The sequence below is a fragment of the Dermochelys coriacea genome, chromosome 11 (assembly GCF_009764565.3).
Source record: "Dermochelys coriacea isolate rDerCor1 chromosome 11, rDerCor1.pri.v4, whole genome shotgun sequence".
NCBI classification, from domain to species: Eukaryota; Metazoa; Chordata; order Testudines; family Dermochelyidae; genus Dermochelys; species Dermochelys coriacea.
This window is the reverse complement of record NC_050078.2, coordinates 57,766,137-57,783,859: the sequence shown is the minus strand read 5'-3', so window position 1 is coordinate 57,783,859 and position 17,723 is coordinate 57,766,137. Positions and strand designations below refer to the sequence as shown.

The 17,723-nt window shown below is 39.7% G+C and overlaps 1 protein-coding gene across 13 annotated transcripts in view; it reads left to right on the top strand.

Annotated features, from left to right (window-relative positions):
* The window catches only part of ANKRD44 (ankyrin repeat domain 44), a 206,770-nt gene that overhangs the window by 176,564 nt on the left and 12,483 nt on the right, over positions 1-17,723 (top strand). For all 13 annotated transcript variants that reach the window (XM_038422511.2, XM_043505515.1, XM_038422508.2 and 10 more), the window contains 8 exons: positions 1,416-1,494; positions 2,693-2,810; positions 6,985-7,201; positions 7,967-8,054; positions 10,126-10,209; positions 12,880-13,025; positions 14,045-14,127; positions 15,614-15,696. In XM_038422511.2, coding sequence (XP_038278439.1) covers positions 1,416-1,494; positions 2,693-2,810; positions 6,985-7,201; positions 7,967-8,054; positions 10,126-10,209; positions 12,880-13,025; positions 14,045-14,127; positions 15,614-15,696 — 898 coding nt within the window. The remainder of the gene's footprint in view (positions 1-1,415; positions 1,495-2,692; positions 2,811-6,984; positions 7,202-7,966; positions 8,055-10,125; positions 10,210-12,879; positions 13,026-14,044; positions 14,128-15,613; positions 15,697-17,723) is intronic.

The window sequence follows — 17,723 nt, the reverse complement described above, 5'->3', positions numbered from 1 at the left end:
TTGTTGCATCAGCCCATGGAAATCAGGCAGAGAGAAGGAACAACTCTCCTGTTAGGATGGGAACAGGATCATGTTATATGCAGATGATGGAGAAATTATTGCAATTAAAAACAACCCCTTGCCACCCTCCCCCCCAAAAAAACTACCCAGTGCTGTATCATCCATTTGGTGGATTGTGTAAACGCAAGTCCTGCAAGATGAAAAAAGCAAAAATGTTTTGAGTGTCTAGCCCTACTAAACATAATGTGTTAAACTGAGAGAGCTTTTCTCCAGATCTGTAAGAGCTGTAAATTTGTAAGGACTACATTTAATTTTTTTTTTCAGTTGAGAAATATTTCTGGCACCAATGTTAAACTAGAAAAATAGAGGAAAAACTCAGGTTGAATTCTTGGCTCTGGTTAGTTCTCTGCATTGACGAACAAGGAAATTCCTCAAATCCCTGTGCACTGTGACCCCCTGCTAACTGTGTTGTGAGGGTCCAAAGAGTCTTATCTAACCTCCATTGGCTAAGGAAGGTTGCCACAAAGCAGGGCCTGGAGGGATGAGAGGAAGATGGGAACACTCTGTTGAGAACTGATAGAGAAAGCCACCTTTTGATAATAAAGACTGAAAATTTCAGAAGTGACTATGATTTGGGGTGCCCAGTTTGAATCCTCTCAAAGGGGCCTGATTGTCAGAGGGCAAGTTGTCATCACTTCCTTAAAATCAGGCCCCTTTGAGGTCCCCAGCTGGGTATCCAAAACTGCAAGTCACTTTTGACAATCTTATGCCATTGAAAGGTCTGAGGTTGGCAATGGGAGGTGGGGGGAGACTTGATGTCCTCCTGCCAGGTACAACTTGGGGAGCAGTAGCACAAGCTTCCCACACTCCTCCACCGGTGTTACCTCATCCCTATTCTATAGGGACTAACTCAGAGGGTGTCTCCAGTCAATCCTTATGCCTCTTGGGTGCCTGTTGTGGAGACATGTAGCAGTAAGGTGCCCAAGGAACAGCATACACGGGTCCAAGCAACAATAATAAGATTTGCTCATGTAACTGCCAATGCATTAAAATAAAAAGTATTGTCTCATCCAATCTGCAGGATTCTGAAATGTTTGGTTGGAGTCTTCTCAGATATGTCTCAAAAATATCAGATACTTTTTTGCGTTGCTTGTTTGTGATTTCTGTATGTAACAAAAAAATCCTTTTTTTTTTTGCTGTAGTGAGAACCAAGAGCACAATTTCATTAGCACAAGCTAAGTGAAAATTACTTGACTGTTCTTTTCTGTCATTGGAGAATGTCTTCTCCCACCTTAAATAAATCTCTCTGCCACAGGTGTTTTGAGGGAACAGTTCTGAAATGCAGTTCTTGTGTTAGTTTCTGTGTGTTAGTTTTTATATGTTTACAGACTGGTAAAATTGTTGTTTCTTTCTAGTCATAAATGGTCACACACCATGTTTGCGGCTGTTGCTGGAAGTTGCCGACAACCCTGATGTGACAGATGCCAAAGGACAGTATGTTTTTTGTTTTGTTTTGATACAGTACTGTGATATGAATGGCAGCTCCATAAATTGCATAAATTATAAAGTACTTATACTGTATACAGTACTTATACTGTATATAGTACTGTATACATCTCCTGCACCACTCCAATTTTTTCTCATAGAATTTGACAAACATTACAAAGTACACATTCAGTTGATCTAAGCCATGGAATAAACATTAGCAAGGGGGAAACATTATTTATTAATTTTAGATGCTACCTCAATCTTTATGCAATTCTTCTGAGATGTTTAAGGCTAAATTCAGTTAAAGGTTAAATCCAGCTAAAAATGGATCAGTTTCTGAGCTGTTTCTAGGGAGACTCTCACCCCTCCCAAAACATTGATATTTTAGGATATACTTGGTCTTTTGGGACAGCGCATTTGAACAGAGTATTAAGTGAATGTGACACTTAAATTGGAGTTGACGTACATGATGATGGTTTTCACTTGTCATTTTAAGGGTAGTTATGGAAGGCAGATGCAAGTATATTATAAATGTGGAAATTTTGAATGGCTTTAAAATTTCACCTGGGAGAAAACAGACAGATGAATGCCATGTTTTTAAAAGGCATCAGTTTCAGTCCCCGAACCATCACCTTAAAGCAAAAGGAGAATAAATCCCATTTTGAAAAGAAGTGGAAGAAATATTGCTCCAGTGTCTGGTTGAGGGATGATTGGTGCAAATGAGATACTGAATACAATTGGCTTTCCCTCCCTTATTAAACAGTTGGGCCCAGGATTTTTTAAAGAATTTAAAAATTACATAAATAGTTACCTTAATAACTAGAGGGGGTGATTACACAAGTGAGCTTTGTGGTTTATCATGAGGCTGATATTCTGCTGCAGGCTGCTGATAATCAAGGGTTATTAAAGAATAGATTTTTAACATGGACTGGCTTGAACAATGCTGCAATGTAAACTGCCTACAAATCAGATATGTGTTTCTCTGTTAATAATGATTTTGTTGGTTGCATTGCTTAACAATAAAATTGGACAAAAAGTACCTTAATTTGGGTTAAATAGAGGAATATAGGGCATGAAGATGGTGGTGAAGAAAAGAAGTGTGGGGAAAATGTCAGGAATTCCTGGTGCCCCTCGTCCCCAAAGGATAAGTTAACAGTGGGAATGCCATGTGTTCTTAAAGCTGTGATTACTTCCTATTTTCTAGAACCCCACTGATGCTAGCTGTGGCATATGGGCACATTGATGCTGTTTCCTTGTTACTTGAAAAAGAAGCATCTGTAGATGCAGCCGATCTCCTGGGATGCACAGCTTTACATCGAGGGGTGACTATTTAATTTTATGACCCTTAACTATGCATATTAACTTGATGGTTATGGCTTTTCTTTTATGAACAAACGGGTATTAAATTGAGAGATGATTGTAAATAATTGAAAATATTGGGAAGGCTGGGTTAAAGAAGTGAGTAATAAGTTTTGAGCGGGAGGCAATGAGGTTTGGGGTAGATATAATCTTTTCTCGGAGTAAGCTCCTCAATCAAGATGCAGTTGCTGAGAGAGCTAATAGGGTTACATGTAAATATGGCCATGTCGTGAACAGTTTTCCAAGAGTGTCCTGGAAATATCTGTATAAAATAGGTTTCAGAGTAGCAGCCGTGTTAGTCTGTATTTGCAAAAAGAAAAGGAGTACTTGTGGCACCTTAGAGACTAACAAATTTATTAGAGCATAAGTTTTCGTGAGCTACAGCTCACTTCATCGGATGCATTTGGTGGAAAAAACAGAGGAGAGCTTTATATACACACACAGAGAACATGAAACAATGGGTTTATCATACACACTGTAAGGAGAGTGATCACTTAAGATAAGCCATCACCAGCAGCGGGGGGGGAAAGGAGGAAAACCTTTCATGGTGACAAGCAAGGTAGGCTAATTCCAGCAGTTAACAAGAATATCAGAGGAACAGTGGGGGGTGGGGTGGGGGGGAGAAATACCATGGGGAAATAGTTTTACTTTGTGTAATGACTCATCCATTCCCAGTCTCTATTCAAGCCTAAGTTAATTGTATCCAGTTTGCAAATTAATTCCAATTCAGCAGTCTCTCGTTGGAGTCTGTTTTTGAAGCTTTTTTGTTGAAGGATAGCCACTCTTAGGTCTGTAATCGAGTGACCAGAGAGATTGAAGTGTTCTCCAACTGGTTTTTGAATGTTATAATTCTTGATGTCTGATTTGTGTCCATTCATTCTTTTACGTAGAGACTGTCCAGTTTGGCCAATGTACATGGCAGAAGGGCATTGCTGGCACATGATGGCATATATCACATTGGTAGATGCGCAGGTGAACGAGCCTCTGATAGTGTGGCTGATGTGATTAGGCCCTATGATGGTATCCCCTGAATAGATATGTGGACAGAGTTGGCAACGGGCTTTGTTGCAAGGATAGGTTCCTGGGTTAGTGGTTCTGTTGTGTGGTGTGTGGTTGCTGGTAAGTATTTGCTTCAGATTGGGGGGCTGTCTGTAAGCAAGGACTGGCCTGTCTCCCAAGATCTGTGAGAGTGATGGGTCGTCCTTCAGGATAGGTTGTAGATCCTTGATGATGCTTTGGAGAGGTTTTAGTTGGGGGCTGAAGGTGATGGCTAGTGGCGTTCTGTTGTTTTCTTTGTTGGGCCTGTCCTGTAGTAGGTGACTTCTGGGTACTCTTCTGGCTCTGTCAATCTGTTTCTTCACTTCAGCAGGTGGGTATTGTAGTTGTAGGAATGCATGATAGAGATCTTGTAGGTGTTTGTCTCTGTCTGAGGGGTTGGAGCAAATGCGGTTATATCGTAGAGCTTGGCTGTAGACAATGGATCGAGTGGTATGATCTGGATGAAAGCTAGAGGCATGTAGGTAGGAATAGCGGTCAGTAGGTTTCCGATATAGGGTGGTGTTTATGTGACCATCGCTTATTAGCACCATAGTGTCCAGGAAGTGGATCTCTTGTGTGGACTGGTCCAGGCTGAGGTTGATGGTGGGATGGAAATTGTTGAAATCATGGTGGAATTCCTCAAGAGCTTCTTTTCCATGGGTCCAGATGATGAAGATGTCATCAATGTAGCGCAAGTAGAGTAGGGGCATTAGGGGACGAGAGCTGAGGAAGCGTTGTTCTAAGTCAGCCATAAAAATGTTGGCATACTATGGGGCCATGCGGGTACCCATCGCAGTGCCGCTGATTTGAAGGTATACATTGTCCCCAAATGTGAAATAGTTATGGGTGAGGACAAAGTCACAAAGTTCAGCCACCAGGTTAGCCGTGACAGTATCGGGGATACTGTTCCTGACGGCTTGTAGTCCATCTTTGTGTGGAATGTTGGTATAGAGGGCTTCTACATCCATAGTGGCTAGGATGGTGTTTTTAGGAAGATCACCAATGGACTGTAGTTTCCTCAGGAAGTCAGTGGTGTCTCGAAGATAGCTGGGAGTGCTGGTAACGAAGGGCCTGAGGAGGGAGTCTACATAGCCAGACAATCCTGCTGTCAGGGTGCCAATGCCTGAGATGATGGGGCGTCCAGGATTTCCAGGTTTATGCATCTTGGGTAGCAGATAGAATACCCCAGGTCGGGGTTCTAGGGGTGTGTCTGTGCGGATTTGTTCTTGTGCTTTTTCAGGGAGTTTCTTGAGCAAATGCTGTAGTTTCTTTTGGTAACTCTCAGTGGGATCAGAGGGTAATGGCTTGTAGAAAGTGGTGGTGGAGAGCTGCCTAGTAGCCTCTTGTTCGTACTCCGACCTATTCATGATGACGACAGCACCTCCTTTGTCAGCCTTTTTGATTATGATGTCAGAGTTGTTTCTTAGGCTGTGGATGGCACTGTGTTCTGCATGGCTGAGGTTATGGGGTAAGCGATGCTGCTTTTCCACAATTTCAGCTCGTGCACGTCGGCGGAAGCACTCTATGTAGAAAGCCAGGCTGCTGTTTCAACCTTCAGGAGGAGTCCACCCAGAATTCTTCTTTTGTAGTGTTGGCAGGAAGGTCTCTGTGGGTTAATATGTTGGTCAGAGGTGTGTTGGAAATATTCCTTGAGTCTGAGACGTCGAAAATAGGATTCTAGGTCACCACAGAACTGTATCATGTTCGTGGGGGTGGAGGGGCAAAAGGAGAGGCCCCGAGATAGGACAGATTCTTCTGCTGGGCTAAGAGTATAGTTGGATAGATTAACAATATTGCTGGGTGGGTTACGGGAACCATTGTTGTGGCCCCTTGTGGCATATAGTAGTTTAGATAGCTTAGTGTCCTTTTTCTTTTGTAGAGAAGCAAAGTGTGTGTTGTAAATGGCTTGTCTAGTTTCTGTAAAGTCCAGCCACGAGGAAGTTTGTGTGGAAGGTTGGTTCTTTATGAGAGTATCCAGTTTTGAGAGCTCATTCTTAATCTTTCCCTGTTTGCTGTAGAGGATGTTGATCAGGTGGTTCCACAGTTTCTTTGAGAGTGTGTGGCACAAGCTGTCAGCATAGTCTGTGTGGTATGTAGATTGTAATGGATTTTTTACCTTCAGTCCTTTCGGTATGATGTCCATCTGTTTGCATTTGGAGAGGAAGATGATGTCTGTCTGTATCTGTGCGAGTTTTTTCATGAAGTTGACAGATTTCCACTCTATACGGCTCCCCCCCACCCTACCCCCGACTGTTCCTCTGATATTCTTGTTAACTGCTGGAATTAGCCTACCTTGCTTGTCACCATGAAAGGTTTTCCTCCTTTCCCCCCCGCTGCTGCTGGTGATGGCTTATCTTAAGTGATCACTCTCCTTACAGTGTGTATGATAAACCCATTGTTTCATGTTCTCTGTGTGTGTATATAAATCTCTCCTCTGTTTTTTCCACCCAATGCATCCGATGAAGTGAGCTGTAGCTCACGAAAGCTTATGCTCTAATAAATTTGTTAGTCTCTAAGGTGCCACAAGTACTCCTTTTCTGTATAAAATAGAAACCATTGCATAAAGCTTCTGTTCCATACTGATAACAATACATGAACATGATTAAAATACTGTAGGAGATAAGCAAATCAATGTCAGAGGCAGCAGATGTGATAGTAGTAGCTGGATTACTGGAGCAGCTTTCTAAAATATTTGATATTTTTGGTAGTATTGTTATTGCTCCTCCCTCACCCTTTCTTCCCTAGTATTTGTGGTTTCATTCTTGATTGACCTCCATTCAGTTAGACTCAAATAGGATCTTTAGTATTCCACTCTAAGAATCTCCATGTTCAGCCATAAACTCCTAATGGTCTAAATTGTACCTGACTTCACTGGAGGTGCTCATCCTCAAACTGCGAGGTCAGGTAAACTGTGTCCTTAGAAGCTGGTAGTAGTGCTTGTTGATACAAAGAGGCACTCAGGGGAGCAAGTAGCGTCTCACCAATTTCCTGGACCCCAACCTTTCCACCCAATATTCAAAAGCACATCATGTATCTCACGTATCCTTTGCCACAACGCTGACACAATATTAACTTGCTGATTCACTTCTTTGTTATCAGATTATGACTGGGCATGAGGAATGCGTTCAAATGCTGTTGGAACAAGAAGTATCTATCTTATGTAAAGACTCCAGAGGCAGGACACCTCTACATTATGCAGCAGCTCATGGTCATGCCACTTGGCTGAGTGAATTACTGCAGATGGCACTGTCAGAAGAGGACTGTAGTTTCAAAGATAATCAAGGTTATACACCATTGCACTGGGCTTCTTATAATGGTAAGATTTTCTCTTTTTATTCCTTTTGCCAAACTCAACTGTGGGTTTAGTGTTAGGAAGTAGAATAGTAAAATAGCTAGCAGCATAAAAAATTTGAGATGTAGATTCTCTCCTTTTGCCTTTTGAAGTTGTAGCAAGAAATTGCTACATTTATCCTTCAAGTCAGAAGACAGGGAAATTCCAGCAAAACAGCAACCTTGCTTGAAAGTCAGCCACTAGGTGCATGTCTCAATCATGATGCACACTGGAGCCGTCCTTTGGAGGGTGGGCATGAAATCTGGCATAACTCCCATTGACATCTCTGGGGCTAGGATTCTGTCCTAAAAGAGTCACCTCCTATACACTGGTTCATGAGACTATCCCCCCAGTTACTGTAGTACACACAGTACAACAGGCTTGCATTAGTGTCTTCTCATTAGGGTGCTTTGAGACTGTAAGTCGAACATTAAGCTTCTAAGTGCAGAGTGATAGATGGCTGAGCAACTCTGAAGATCTAAAAGACACTTTTGCAGAGCGTCCTAGCACAATATGAAAACTCAAGAGATCTTTTTTAAAAAAAACAGCAGCATCCAAATGAGATGTCGGTCTAGTTCGCAGCACCTCTAAAAGTATCTCATGCACCTTAAGTTTTATTGCATAAGAACTTACGTATGCAGTACAGCCTAGCTTATTTCAAATGCTAAAATGCAGTGCACATGTGATCTTAATATGAAAATGAGCTATTCTCTTGCTTTTTATAACAATAAATCATCTGATCTCTTGTAGGTAATGAAAACTGTATAGAGGTACTATTGGAACAGAAATATTTCCGCAAATTTAATGGTAACAACTTCTCTCCATTGCACTGTGCCGTGTAAGTAGAAGTATCAATATTAAATCTGGGTATTTTGCTTTAGGATATATCCAGAAAATGAGTAGTATGAGAACAAAGTTATCTGGTGTAGAGATAATAGTACTAGCAAATGATTTTTAAATCTGATGATGATGTACATATCCTTGTGGTGAAAAACTGGTGCTCTAGAGTCGTATAAATTACTGCAGTTTTGAGTGAATTTGTTACAATTTTCATCTAATGGCCTGAAGCTGCACTCTCATGATTACAGGGCAAGCTGCACCTCTGTCCCCTTTCTGGCCTGAGTACAGCATTAGAGAAAAAGGATTTAAAACAAGTTCACACAAATATTTATCTTACCTCAAGTTCAACCATCCCCTAATGGTGACCTAAGCAGGCTTCGCTTGCTGAGACACCCCCAGCAGGCTCCTGGGGCTGAGGCTAGTTTCAGTCTGGTTCCCTTGAGCGCTCTCTCCCCCAAGAGAGAGCATCCCTCTTTAAACCCCGCTACAGTTCTTTGTTCTTCTGTTTTGCCAGGTTCTGGCCATTCCTGGCCAAAACCAGTTTTGTAGGTTGGCTGAAGATGGAGGCAGTCATTGGAGTGTTACGGCACAATGCCAGAATTTTGAAGTGTTTACTAATAGATGGCTGCCTTGAGCCATTCTTCTCCTTCCTACCTGCATTTCAGACAGACTTCTGTTCATACTGTAAACATCCCAATAACCAGACCAACATACACTGTCAATAAATTACCTCAGATCACCTCCAAATCTGCCTGTCACACTCAGAAAAAATTATCTCAATTTAGGGCAAAGCATATGCAGTATTTTGGGAGAATGTGCTTTTTGAGTGGGGTAAGCCAGCAGAAAAATCAATAAGAATTATAGAATCAAACATAAACATTCATGATTCCTGCTGAGGTTTAGAATTACTGACTTATGAACTCTTATTCTACTGGTAGTATAATTATCTTCTCCCAGAAATGACTGATGTGCAGATCCTATATAAAAACCTGCTTAAAATAAAAACTTCTGGCTGAAACTTGATACATAAAATCTGAACTCCAAATGGTTACTTTTTAAAAAAAGAGGGCCTCCTTCTTCCCAGTAGAGCAATCCGGAGACAGGGACGAAAACTCAACAAGCTCTTCTTTGGGTTTAAAATAATAGAGGTCATTGTCATCCATAAAATGACAGCATTTATATGGAAATAGTGGCTTGACTAAAAGGTTACTAAAAAGTGACAGTATTCTATGAAAATAGTTTTTTATATTAATTATAAAGTGGCATATGCTGTATGTAATAATTACAGTTAATATTTTTAAACATTAAAGACTTCATTGAAGACTAAGGGGATAACATTCTTCTCAGCTTAAAGGCCTGTTGGATCCATTGGACAAACTGCTTGGTGCTGCAATGTTTTGCCAAATACAGACCGCCATTTCTCTCCTCTCTCCTCTCGCCCCTGCCCCCACACTCTCAACTCCTTGGAAATAGTGAGACCTTTTGAATACTTTAAATGTTTGAAAAAAGTTACTTTTACTTAAACCCACACATATGAGCATTGCCTAGGTTCAGATACGTGATTTAAGTTTAAACTAATTTAAAGGGTTTAAAGAAGTTTTGGGGAGTTCACTCAGAGCCACTACTTCAAATTTACTTCTGAGAAGGATTCCCCATAGCCATTTTAAACCTTGACAAGTGTTCCAGTTGAATATGAAAGTGTGTATTTGGTTTTTGTTTTGTTTTGCTTTAAGGTTTAATCAGTGCATTGAACTTTCAGCTTGTTTTGTGCCGGCAGAGCTCCGTTGAAAGGATCGGCTGTGCATAGCCATTGCAGGACCAGTGCCTATTTTTCTTTTGTGATTCAAATCCAAAATAGTAGTGCAATTTGTTTGTAATGGGGCTACACTGATTTATAGCAGCTGGGATCAGGCCCATATTTTTAAAGCAAAAATTAATTGGGACACATTACAAATATACAGAAAGGAATACTAATGTACTGTCAATTGGGGAAGGGAATGAAGTGTGTATGGCAGAGTGGAAAAGAGTTAGACTTTTTTCCTTTAAAAGAATTGTTCTTTCCTTTATAGAATAAATGATCATGAAAATTGTGCTTCACTGCTCATTGGGGCCATAGATGCCAGCATTGTCAACTGTAAAGATGATAAAGGAAGGTAAGAGTTCAGTTTTTTTAATAGAATGCATTTCACCTTCATAAATCAGTCTAAGATCATAATTTTTGCTTTGTGCAACTAATCTACATCTGGGTTAAAATTTGTCAGACCAGCTCCTGATGACACAGAAGTTGAACTTTAACAAAGGAAGTGGTGATTCACTTCTAGAGAGAATATTAATTATTTTACTTTGCTACCAAAATAAATATTACTTTGTTTTCTTTAAAATGCCAGGGCTAAGGGCTGTTCACCAGAACCCAGTATGGTGGTAGTTAGGCTTTATTTTACCCCCTCTTCTCAGATTGCTGTTTATGGTTAAAAGAAAATAGTAGACTCCAGTTTGGGGCAAATAAAAAGGCTGAGTTAATTCCTAGTTGTAAAACATAAAAATTGTGAGCTAAGAGTGCACTTGATGATGGGGGTTATGAAATAAGAATAGAACTATATATGCATCCTCACATAGGCCTTGATTAAGCAAAAACATTTAAGCCCATTCAGTTTTGCAGGACCATAATTAGTAAGATTGAAAAGTATTTAACCCCCTGAAAGAACGCTTATTAAACAAAATACACTACTGACTCTGAATGACAGTTGGGGTCAACTGGGTCATGTACACATCCAAATCTTTAATTTATTTGGGACAGTGAGAATCTCCTCAGTGTATTTTTATGTGTGATGGGTTTGGTCACAGAGACCCCCTTGGGACTGTCACCTTATGTGCTGAAATTACCTCTGAGCCCGTTTTCCATGATGGCTTAGGACTCCAGAACCTTGCCTTGTTGAGCCAGACACACTAGCCTGCTGCAACACAGACCCGGGTCTGAACCACACCCCCAAAGCTGCAGGCTTTAACTGAAAACCACTCAGCAGATTACCTCTCTCCAGCACCCAGACACCCAGTTCCCAATGGGATCCAAACCCCAAAATAAATCCTTTTTATTCTGTATAAAGCGTATACAGGGTAAACTCATAAATTGTTGACCCTCTATAACACTGATAGAGAGATATGCACAGCTGTTTGTTCCCCCAGGTATTAATCACTTACTCTGGGTTTGTTAGTAAACAAAAGTGATTTTATTAAGTATAAAAAGTAGGATTCAAGTGGTTTCAAGTAATAACAGACAGAACAAAGTAAGCTACCAAGCAAAATAAAACAAAACATGCAAGTCTAAGCCTAATACATTAAGAAATTGAATACAGGGAAATCTCACCCTCTGAGGTGTTCCAATAAGCTTTTTTCACAGACTAGACGACTCCTTCGTCTGGGCCCAATCCTTTCCCCTTGTACAGTCCTTGTTAGTTCCAGCTCAGGTGGTAACTAGAGGATTTCTCATGACTGGCAGCCCCCTTTGTTCTGTTCCATCCCCTTTTATAGCTCTGGCCCAAGGCGGGAGTCTTTTGTCTTTCTGGGTCCCAACCCCTCCTTCTAAATGGAAAAGCACCAGGTTTAAGATGGATTCTAGTATCATGTGACATGGTCACATATCACTGTAAGACCTCATTCTTCATTACCTAGCTCAGTACATAGGAAGGCTTGCAAGTAAATAAACCCATTCACAACCAATTGTCCTAGTTAATAGGAGTCATCAAGATCCTAAGTCACAATTAATGGCCCACACTTTGCATAATTACAGTAGGACCTCAGAGTAATACTTCATATTTCTGGCTTCAGATACAAGAATGATAGTCATACAAATATGATGAACACACACTGTAGATTATAAGCTTTGTAATGATATCTTACAAGAGACCTTTTGCATAAAGCATATTCCAGTTACATTATATTCACACTAATTAGCATATTTCCATAAAACATATGGAGTGCAACGTCACACTACGTATTTATTTAGTTTTGTTAAAGTTGTATAACAATTGAATTGCTGCCCATTGCATGCTCTGGGTACCCTTACAACAAATAAAATGGTGGTCATGTAATTAAAATTAAATACCTCACTCTCATAGTTCTCCAGATAACAATAAAGCTAAAAAGCAAAATGAAACAACAACACCCAATCATCAGACACTGCTGGAAACAACTCTCGCCCCCCAATTTTCTTTTCCCCAAATGTCTTAGTCTTATCATGTGGAGACAGAGAACCCATCCTTAGAGTCGTGAGATCCTCTCAAAATTAACATGAGCTACAAACCTTATAAAATCACCCCTACGCTCTACAGTAATGTTGTCAAACATGGGTTACAGTATTGTTACTGCAGTATTCAGGTCATTACTGTAGGTAGAATACTGTAGCATTTTTTTAATAATGAGAAGGCCAGATCCAAATTTTCCTTACATTTTATCTACATCACAAGCTTATTAAAAAAATCAGGAATAATAGGGAGGACTGCTAGTTTTTTCCATTGTGCAGTACGTTCTGTTAAGTTAAACATCCTGTTTTTATGAGCTTGTCCACAACTCGATCCACCTGATTATTGCTGGTTTTAGACTTTTCATTGTACAAACACTGAGGATGCAGCTGTTACCTTTATTGCTTATAGGAGAGTAGCATCCTAACTTGCCTTGTTGAGAGTTTTAAGTTTCAAGTTTCATAGGAAAAAAGCTTCAAAACTTCTTGTATTGTTCTGCTTAAGGCTACAAGGAACAACAATATTGTAATTCTTTATAGATCATTTAATATCTTAAAGCTATGATCATGCTGTTTTTTCTCTTAGAACTCCACTGCATGCGGCAGCCTTTGCCGATCACGTGGAATGCTTGCAGCTTCTTTTAAATCACAATGCACTGGTAAATGCTGCAGATAATTCAGGGAAAACACCACTTATGATGGCAGCTGAAAATGGACATGTAGGTGCTGTAGGTAGGTACCTACTTGCTTCTGTAAATCTTGAAAGAAAACAAAGGCTACTGAATTTACCCATCCAAGTGCTTTATCAGTTCCCCCTCCCCCTTGGGGATTATAATTAAAATACAAAGAGATACTAAGCGTACATACCTAAATGTGTGTCCATCTATTTTGTATAAGGGTAAAAGGAAATTCGCTTCATATTTTTAAAAAGTCTCATGTGTTTATTGCACCCAGGATTCTTATGTCCATTGTTTTCACTTCACTTTGCAAACAGTTTCAATAACGGATAAACCATGCCCATTTTTCTGCCAAGTCGTGTAGCGTGTGATTAAACAGTGCTCTTGGTATTAATTCCTTCATTTTTTTCATTTCCCTGATTCTACAGGGCAATAGAATCTCCTTCTAGTAGAGTAATCTTTTGTAGTTAAATTATTAAAAGATGTGTATTTTGAAGCACAAAATATTGTTTTGAATGGGCAACTGTAAGTTGAGTCTGGACTTATTTTTTCTAAAAATCCTATAGCAATTGTTAACTGATACTTTCTCTCCAGGCTTGACTGCGTAACCCACATCCTGGATTGCTACACCCATTATCTCCCCCAAAGATATGAGTCAGCAGAACCCACTTAAATCTTTCCAAGCCGGATCCACAGTTGTTAACTGGGTGGACTGTTTCAGGCTAAAACTTCCATTCTGATGCTGCCGATTTCATCAGTCAAATTAAAATATATACAGTATTAGACTACATTTGAACTGACAGTTTTGGGTAAAATGAACATTTAATTAACAGTTTTCCATTTTCAACCAGCTGTTAGCTTTGGTTTGATTGCTGATTAACTGCACAAATTACAATTTGTTCATTGATAATTTTTCCTCCACATTTGAATGGTTTATATAGAATAAGAATCTATTTCACCATGTACAGTACTGTGTGCACATATTATGGAGACTGGAGTTAATTTTCTCCTTTACAGTTTGCATGTGCATCAATCGGTAGTATTTATCCCATGTTATTTGTTTCTGTATTTCAGATTTTTTGGTGAACAGTGCCAAGGCTGATTTGACTGTAAAGGATAAGGACTTGAATACACCCTTGCACTTGGCTAGCAGTAAAGTATGTTAAGGAACTTTGTAGACTACATGCATGCGCGCACACACAGACTCGCATTATATATATTATATATGTGTGCATTGAAGAGGTATTTAAAACAAGGTGTTGGCAGTGTATTGAAGACATTCATTTCTCAGGCCAATTAAATCCTGAGTCAATGAAGCTGTGATATACACAAACTTGGGCAGGGAAAGAGGAGGGAGGAAATGTAGTAGAGTTGGCTTGCTCTTCAGCCTATCCAGCAAGGTTACAGTAATCTGAGAGGCAAGACAAATATAGGCTGCTATATCTTACTACTTTTGAGATACTGGTAACAAGAATAAGGAAATATTTCTAATGTGAAGAAGCTATGAGACCATTGTGAATAGTCTGACTGTAGTGTAGTATAATACAGATTTACATAATTTCTTCAATTTCTGTGGAAAGGGACAGAAATTTCCTGTTCAGGATGATGCCAAGATCTTAAAAAAGTTGAGGCAGAGATCAGGTTTGGTCATGGCTTTCTTTTCCAGACTCTGTGTCCACATATTTAGTAACCTCAGTAGGCTTCACCTCCTCTCTCTCCTCCTATTCGGCTGCTGCTATTACCTGGCTTAGCAAGAAAGAAATGCCCTCGTTCCCTTAACAGGTTTTTCTTTTTCGATTGCAGCTTTTAATAGGTGGGAGTCTAGTAGAGATCAAGTTTGTTCAAGGCCTCTTTGCTGTACCCCTTCTCCCCCACATTTTTTTATAAAGATGCATCAGCTATATTTATTTGTTAGCATCTCATATCAGCTGTTTAATATGGTACCTTTGGCGCTAAACCACCTTCAAGGAATGGATACCTGTGCTAGACACCTATACCCCAAAATCCCAACCCTGCAACTTGCTCCGCCCAGGCTGACCCCTGCACTCATGCAGAAGAAGTTGCAGAATTGTGGCCCAATTCTGCATTGTTTAATAAAATCTTTGGAAAGTTTAATTGTCAATAGTGCCCTTATCATACCGGGGGAAAATACTTCTTCAACTATTTAATTGAAAAAAATTATTTAAAGTTTCGTTGCCTCATTAAAATGCATAAGCAATCAGTCATTTAAAGGTCAAAGAAGTACTATTACTAGTGCTAAATATTGCTTATTTATTTTAAAAAAATATATACAATCAGTTAACTGCTCTTTCAAAAGATCACTACTGTTTCATGAAGACATAGATTCAAATTCAGTTTAAAGTAGGGTCTATATTTATAAGGCATGCAGTGTTTTAAAGGAAAAAAAAGCCACAATTGGCACATTTGGATTACTTAAAATTCACCCAGTAATAATGGTTGGGATTGCAATCTGTGTCTCCTGGCCTTTGAAATTCATCAAGTATATACCTTTTTATAAACTCAGAAGCATGTTTGTAATTCTAAATGCATTTTTAAATTTGGATTTGTATTTTTAATTTATGTTGCCTCAATTTTAAAACCCTCTGCAGGATAACATTTATGTATTTTTCTTTTTAATATTAGGGTCATGAAAAATGTGCCTTGTTAATACTTGACAAGATCCAAGAACAGAGCCTTATTAATGCAAAAAATAATGCATTGCAGACGTAAGTAAATGCTGAAATAATTTTACTATTTATTCTCTTGTGCTCTTATGTATTGTTTTTATCGGAAAATTCAGATTTGGAATTTCAAATTATCGTTACTTAGATTTTTCATAAGTGTGTAATTAAAAAAATAATAATTGTAAAATGTTTCATTGTGGTAGAATATCTGAAAACTGTTGAATTTTGGAGTATCTTGAGGAATATAATCAGCTATATTTAGTCCTGTGGAGCATGTAGTATAAGGTGTTTCTGTGAAGATCAGCTGCTTTAGTCTTTTAATAACAAATATAGGTTTTCCAGTCAATAAAGCAGAAATCTTAGCCTGTTGTGTTGAATGTGACTCCTAATATCTTTAATAAATAAATAAGTATTATCCCTTGCAGACTAAACAAAGTAAGTTAAAGAAGAGCAACACTTTTTTTTCCTAAAGACCATATTGGTCTTTAGGAAAGTAGTAGGGTCTAATCCACACATTGTCAGGCCACACCAAAAGAAAGATACGAGGCAGTGGATGTGGCTTAGTTAAGTCACAACTTTGTTCACTTAAAATATCTGGAAGTACCCAGCCATAAATTGTACAGTGCAGGTCATCATCAGTTCCTTAATTACTTCCACATAATCCCCAGCGTGGTTGGACCTTGCCTCCTTTCCTCATATGAGGGCTAAAGGGGGGGCTAGAAAAGGAGGAGAGTTGGCTACCCACTGTACCAGACGTAGGAGCTCCTAACCCTCCTTCTTCAGCTCCCTTAAGGGATGCTTTCCTTCTGATCCTTTTCCAGTCCATTTCATCCAATAACTGTAACCCTTCCATTGCACTGGACATCTGTCATTCATTTTATATACTAAATTGTGACATTATAACCTATTCTCCCAACCTTGCTCCACCTCACTGGGTCCCAAACCTACTGTGGGAAAGGCCAAAAAAAAAATCTCACTCTGTCTTGACCAATCTGGTGGTAAGGGAAAAATTCATTTCTAGCCCCCAAGGAAAGAAGGGCAACTAGTGTAATGCCCACAATGGGTCCTGAAGAAATCTTGTCCTTTTTCAGATTTTATGGATGAGAGGATGGGTGCTCCTGGCTCGATCTGATGAAGGAAGGCTAGCAATAACTTTTTATTGTTCTTCGAGTAGAGTCCCTGTGGGTGCACCAATTCACATGCGAAGCTGTTTGGTAGCAGTGCCCATTTGGCCTGTGAGTGCACCACATACATTTTAGGCTATGTCAGGCGAACTGCCCTCAGTTCCTTCTCCATCACCTACTACAGGGTCTACTGCAGTGGTTCTCAATCTATTTACCATTGTGGGCCACATCCAATACTACTTGTATAGCCCTGAGGACGTCACATGGGCCTCAGCTGTGTGCTGACTGGGCCATAAGTTGAGAAACACTGGTCTACTGTGTGTTTGTTCTCTTTAGTATTCAGCGGTTAGTTAGTTAGCTAGTTAGTATATAGTTAGCTATTTTATATGGTTTATAGTTGTTGGAACAGTTGTCCCCCTTTTTTTTCCTTTCCCTTAGGAAAAAATATCATTTATAGATATAGAGATTTCAGCTATTTAGGAAATCATGTTTTTGTTCTTTTGCTTGGTGATGCTGGGGTCCCAGGGATTTAAAAGGTGCTTCTCCTGCAGTGAAGTTTTCCTTATCAGTGACACTCATTCTCAGATCCTCTGCTGTTTGGGAGATGCTCATATACCCAGTAAGTGCAAGATCTACACTTACTTCAAGGGTAGATTCTGAAACAATAGGAGGAGGATGCTCCTAGTGATGCAACAAGCCTTAAGACCGGTTCAGATCCAGGGGCAGAGGGCCTTCCTGTGCATAGGCCTCCCAGTATGACTACATCAACATCTCGGACACCAGAGGCCGCTAGAGATGTAGGCAGTATCATGGCACTGATTGCATCCATGGCATCAAAGATCTCACCAAAGGTAGCCTCAAATTCTGTCTCTACACAGAAAAATTAAAGAGTAAATCTCTGAGAAAGTCTGTCACCAGCATGTGCTTCAGAGAGTAGCAGAAAAG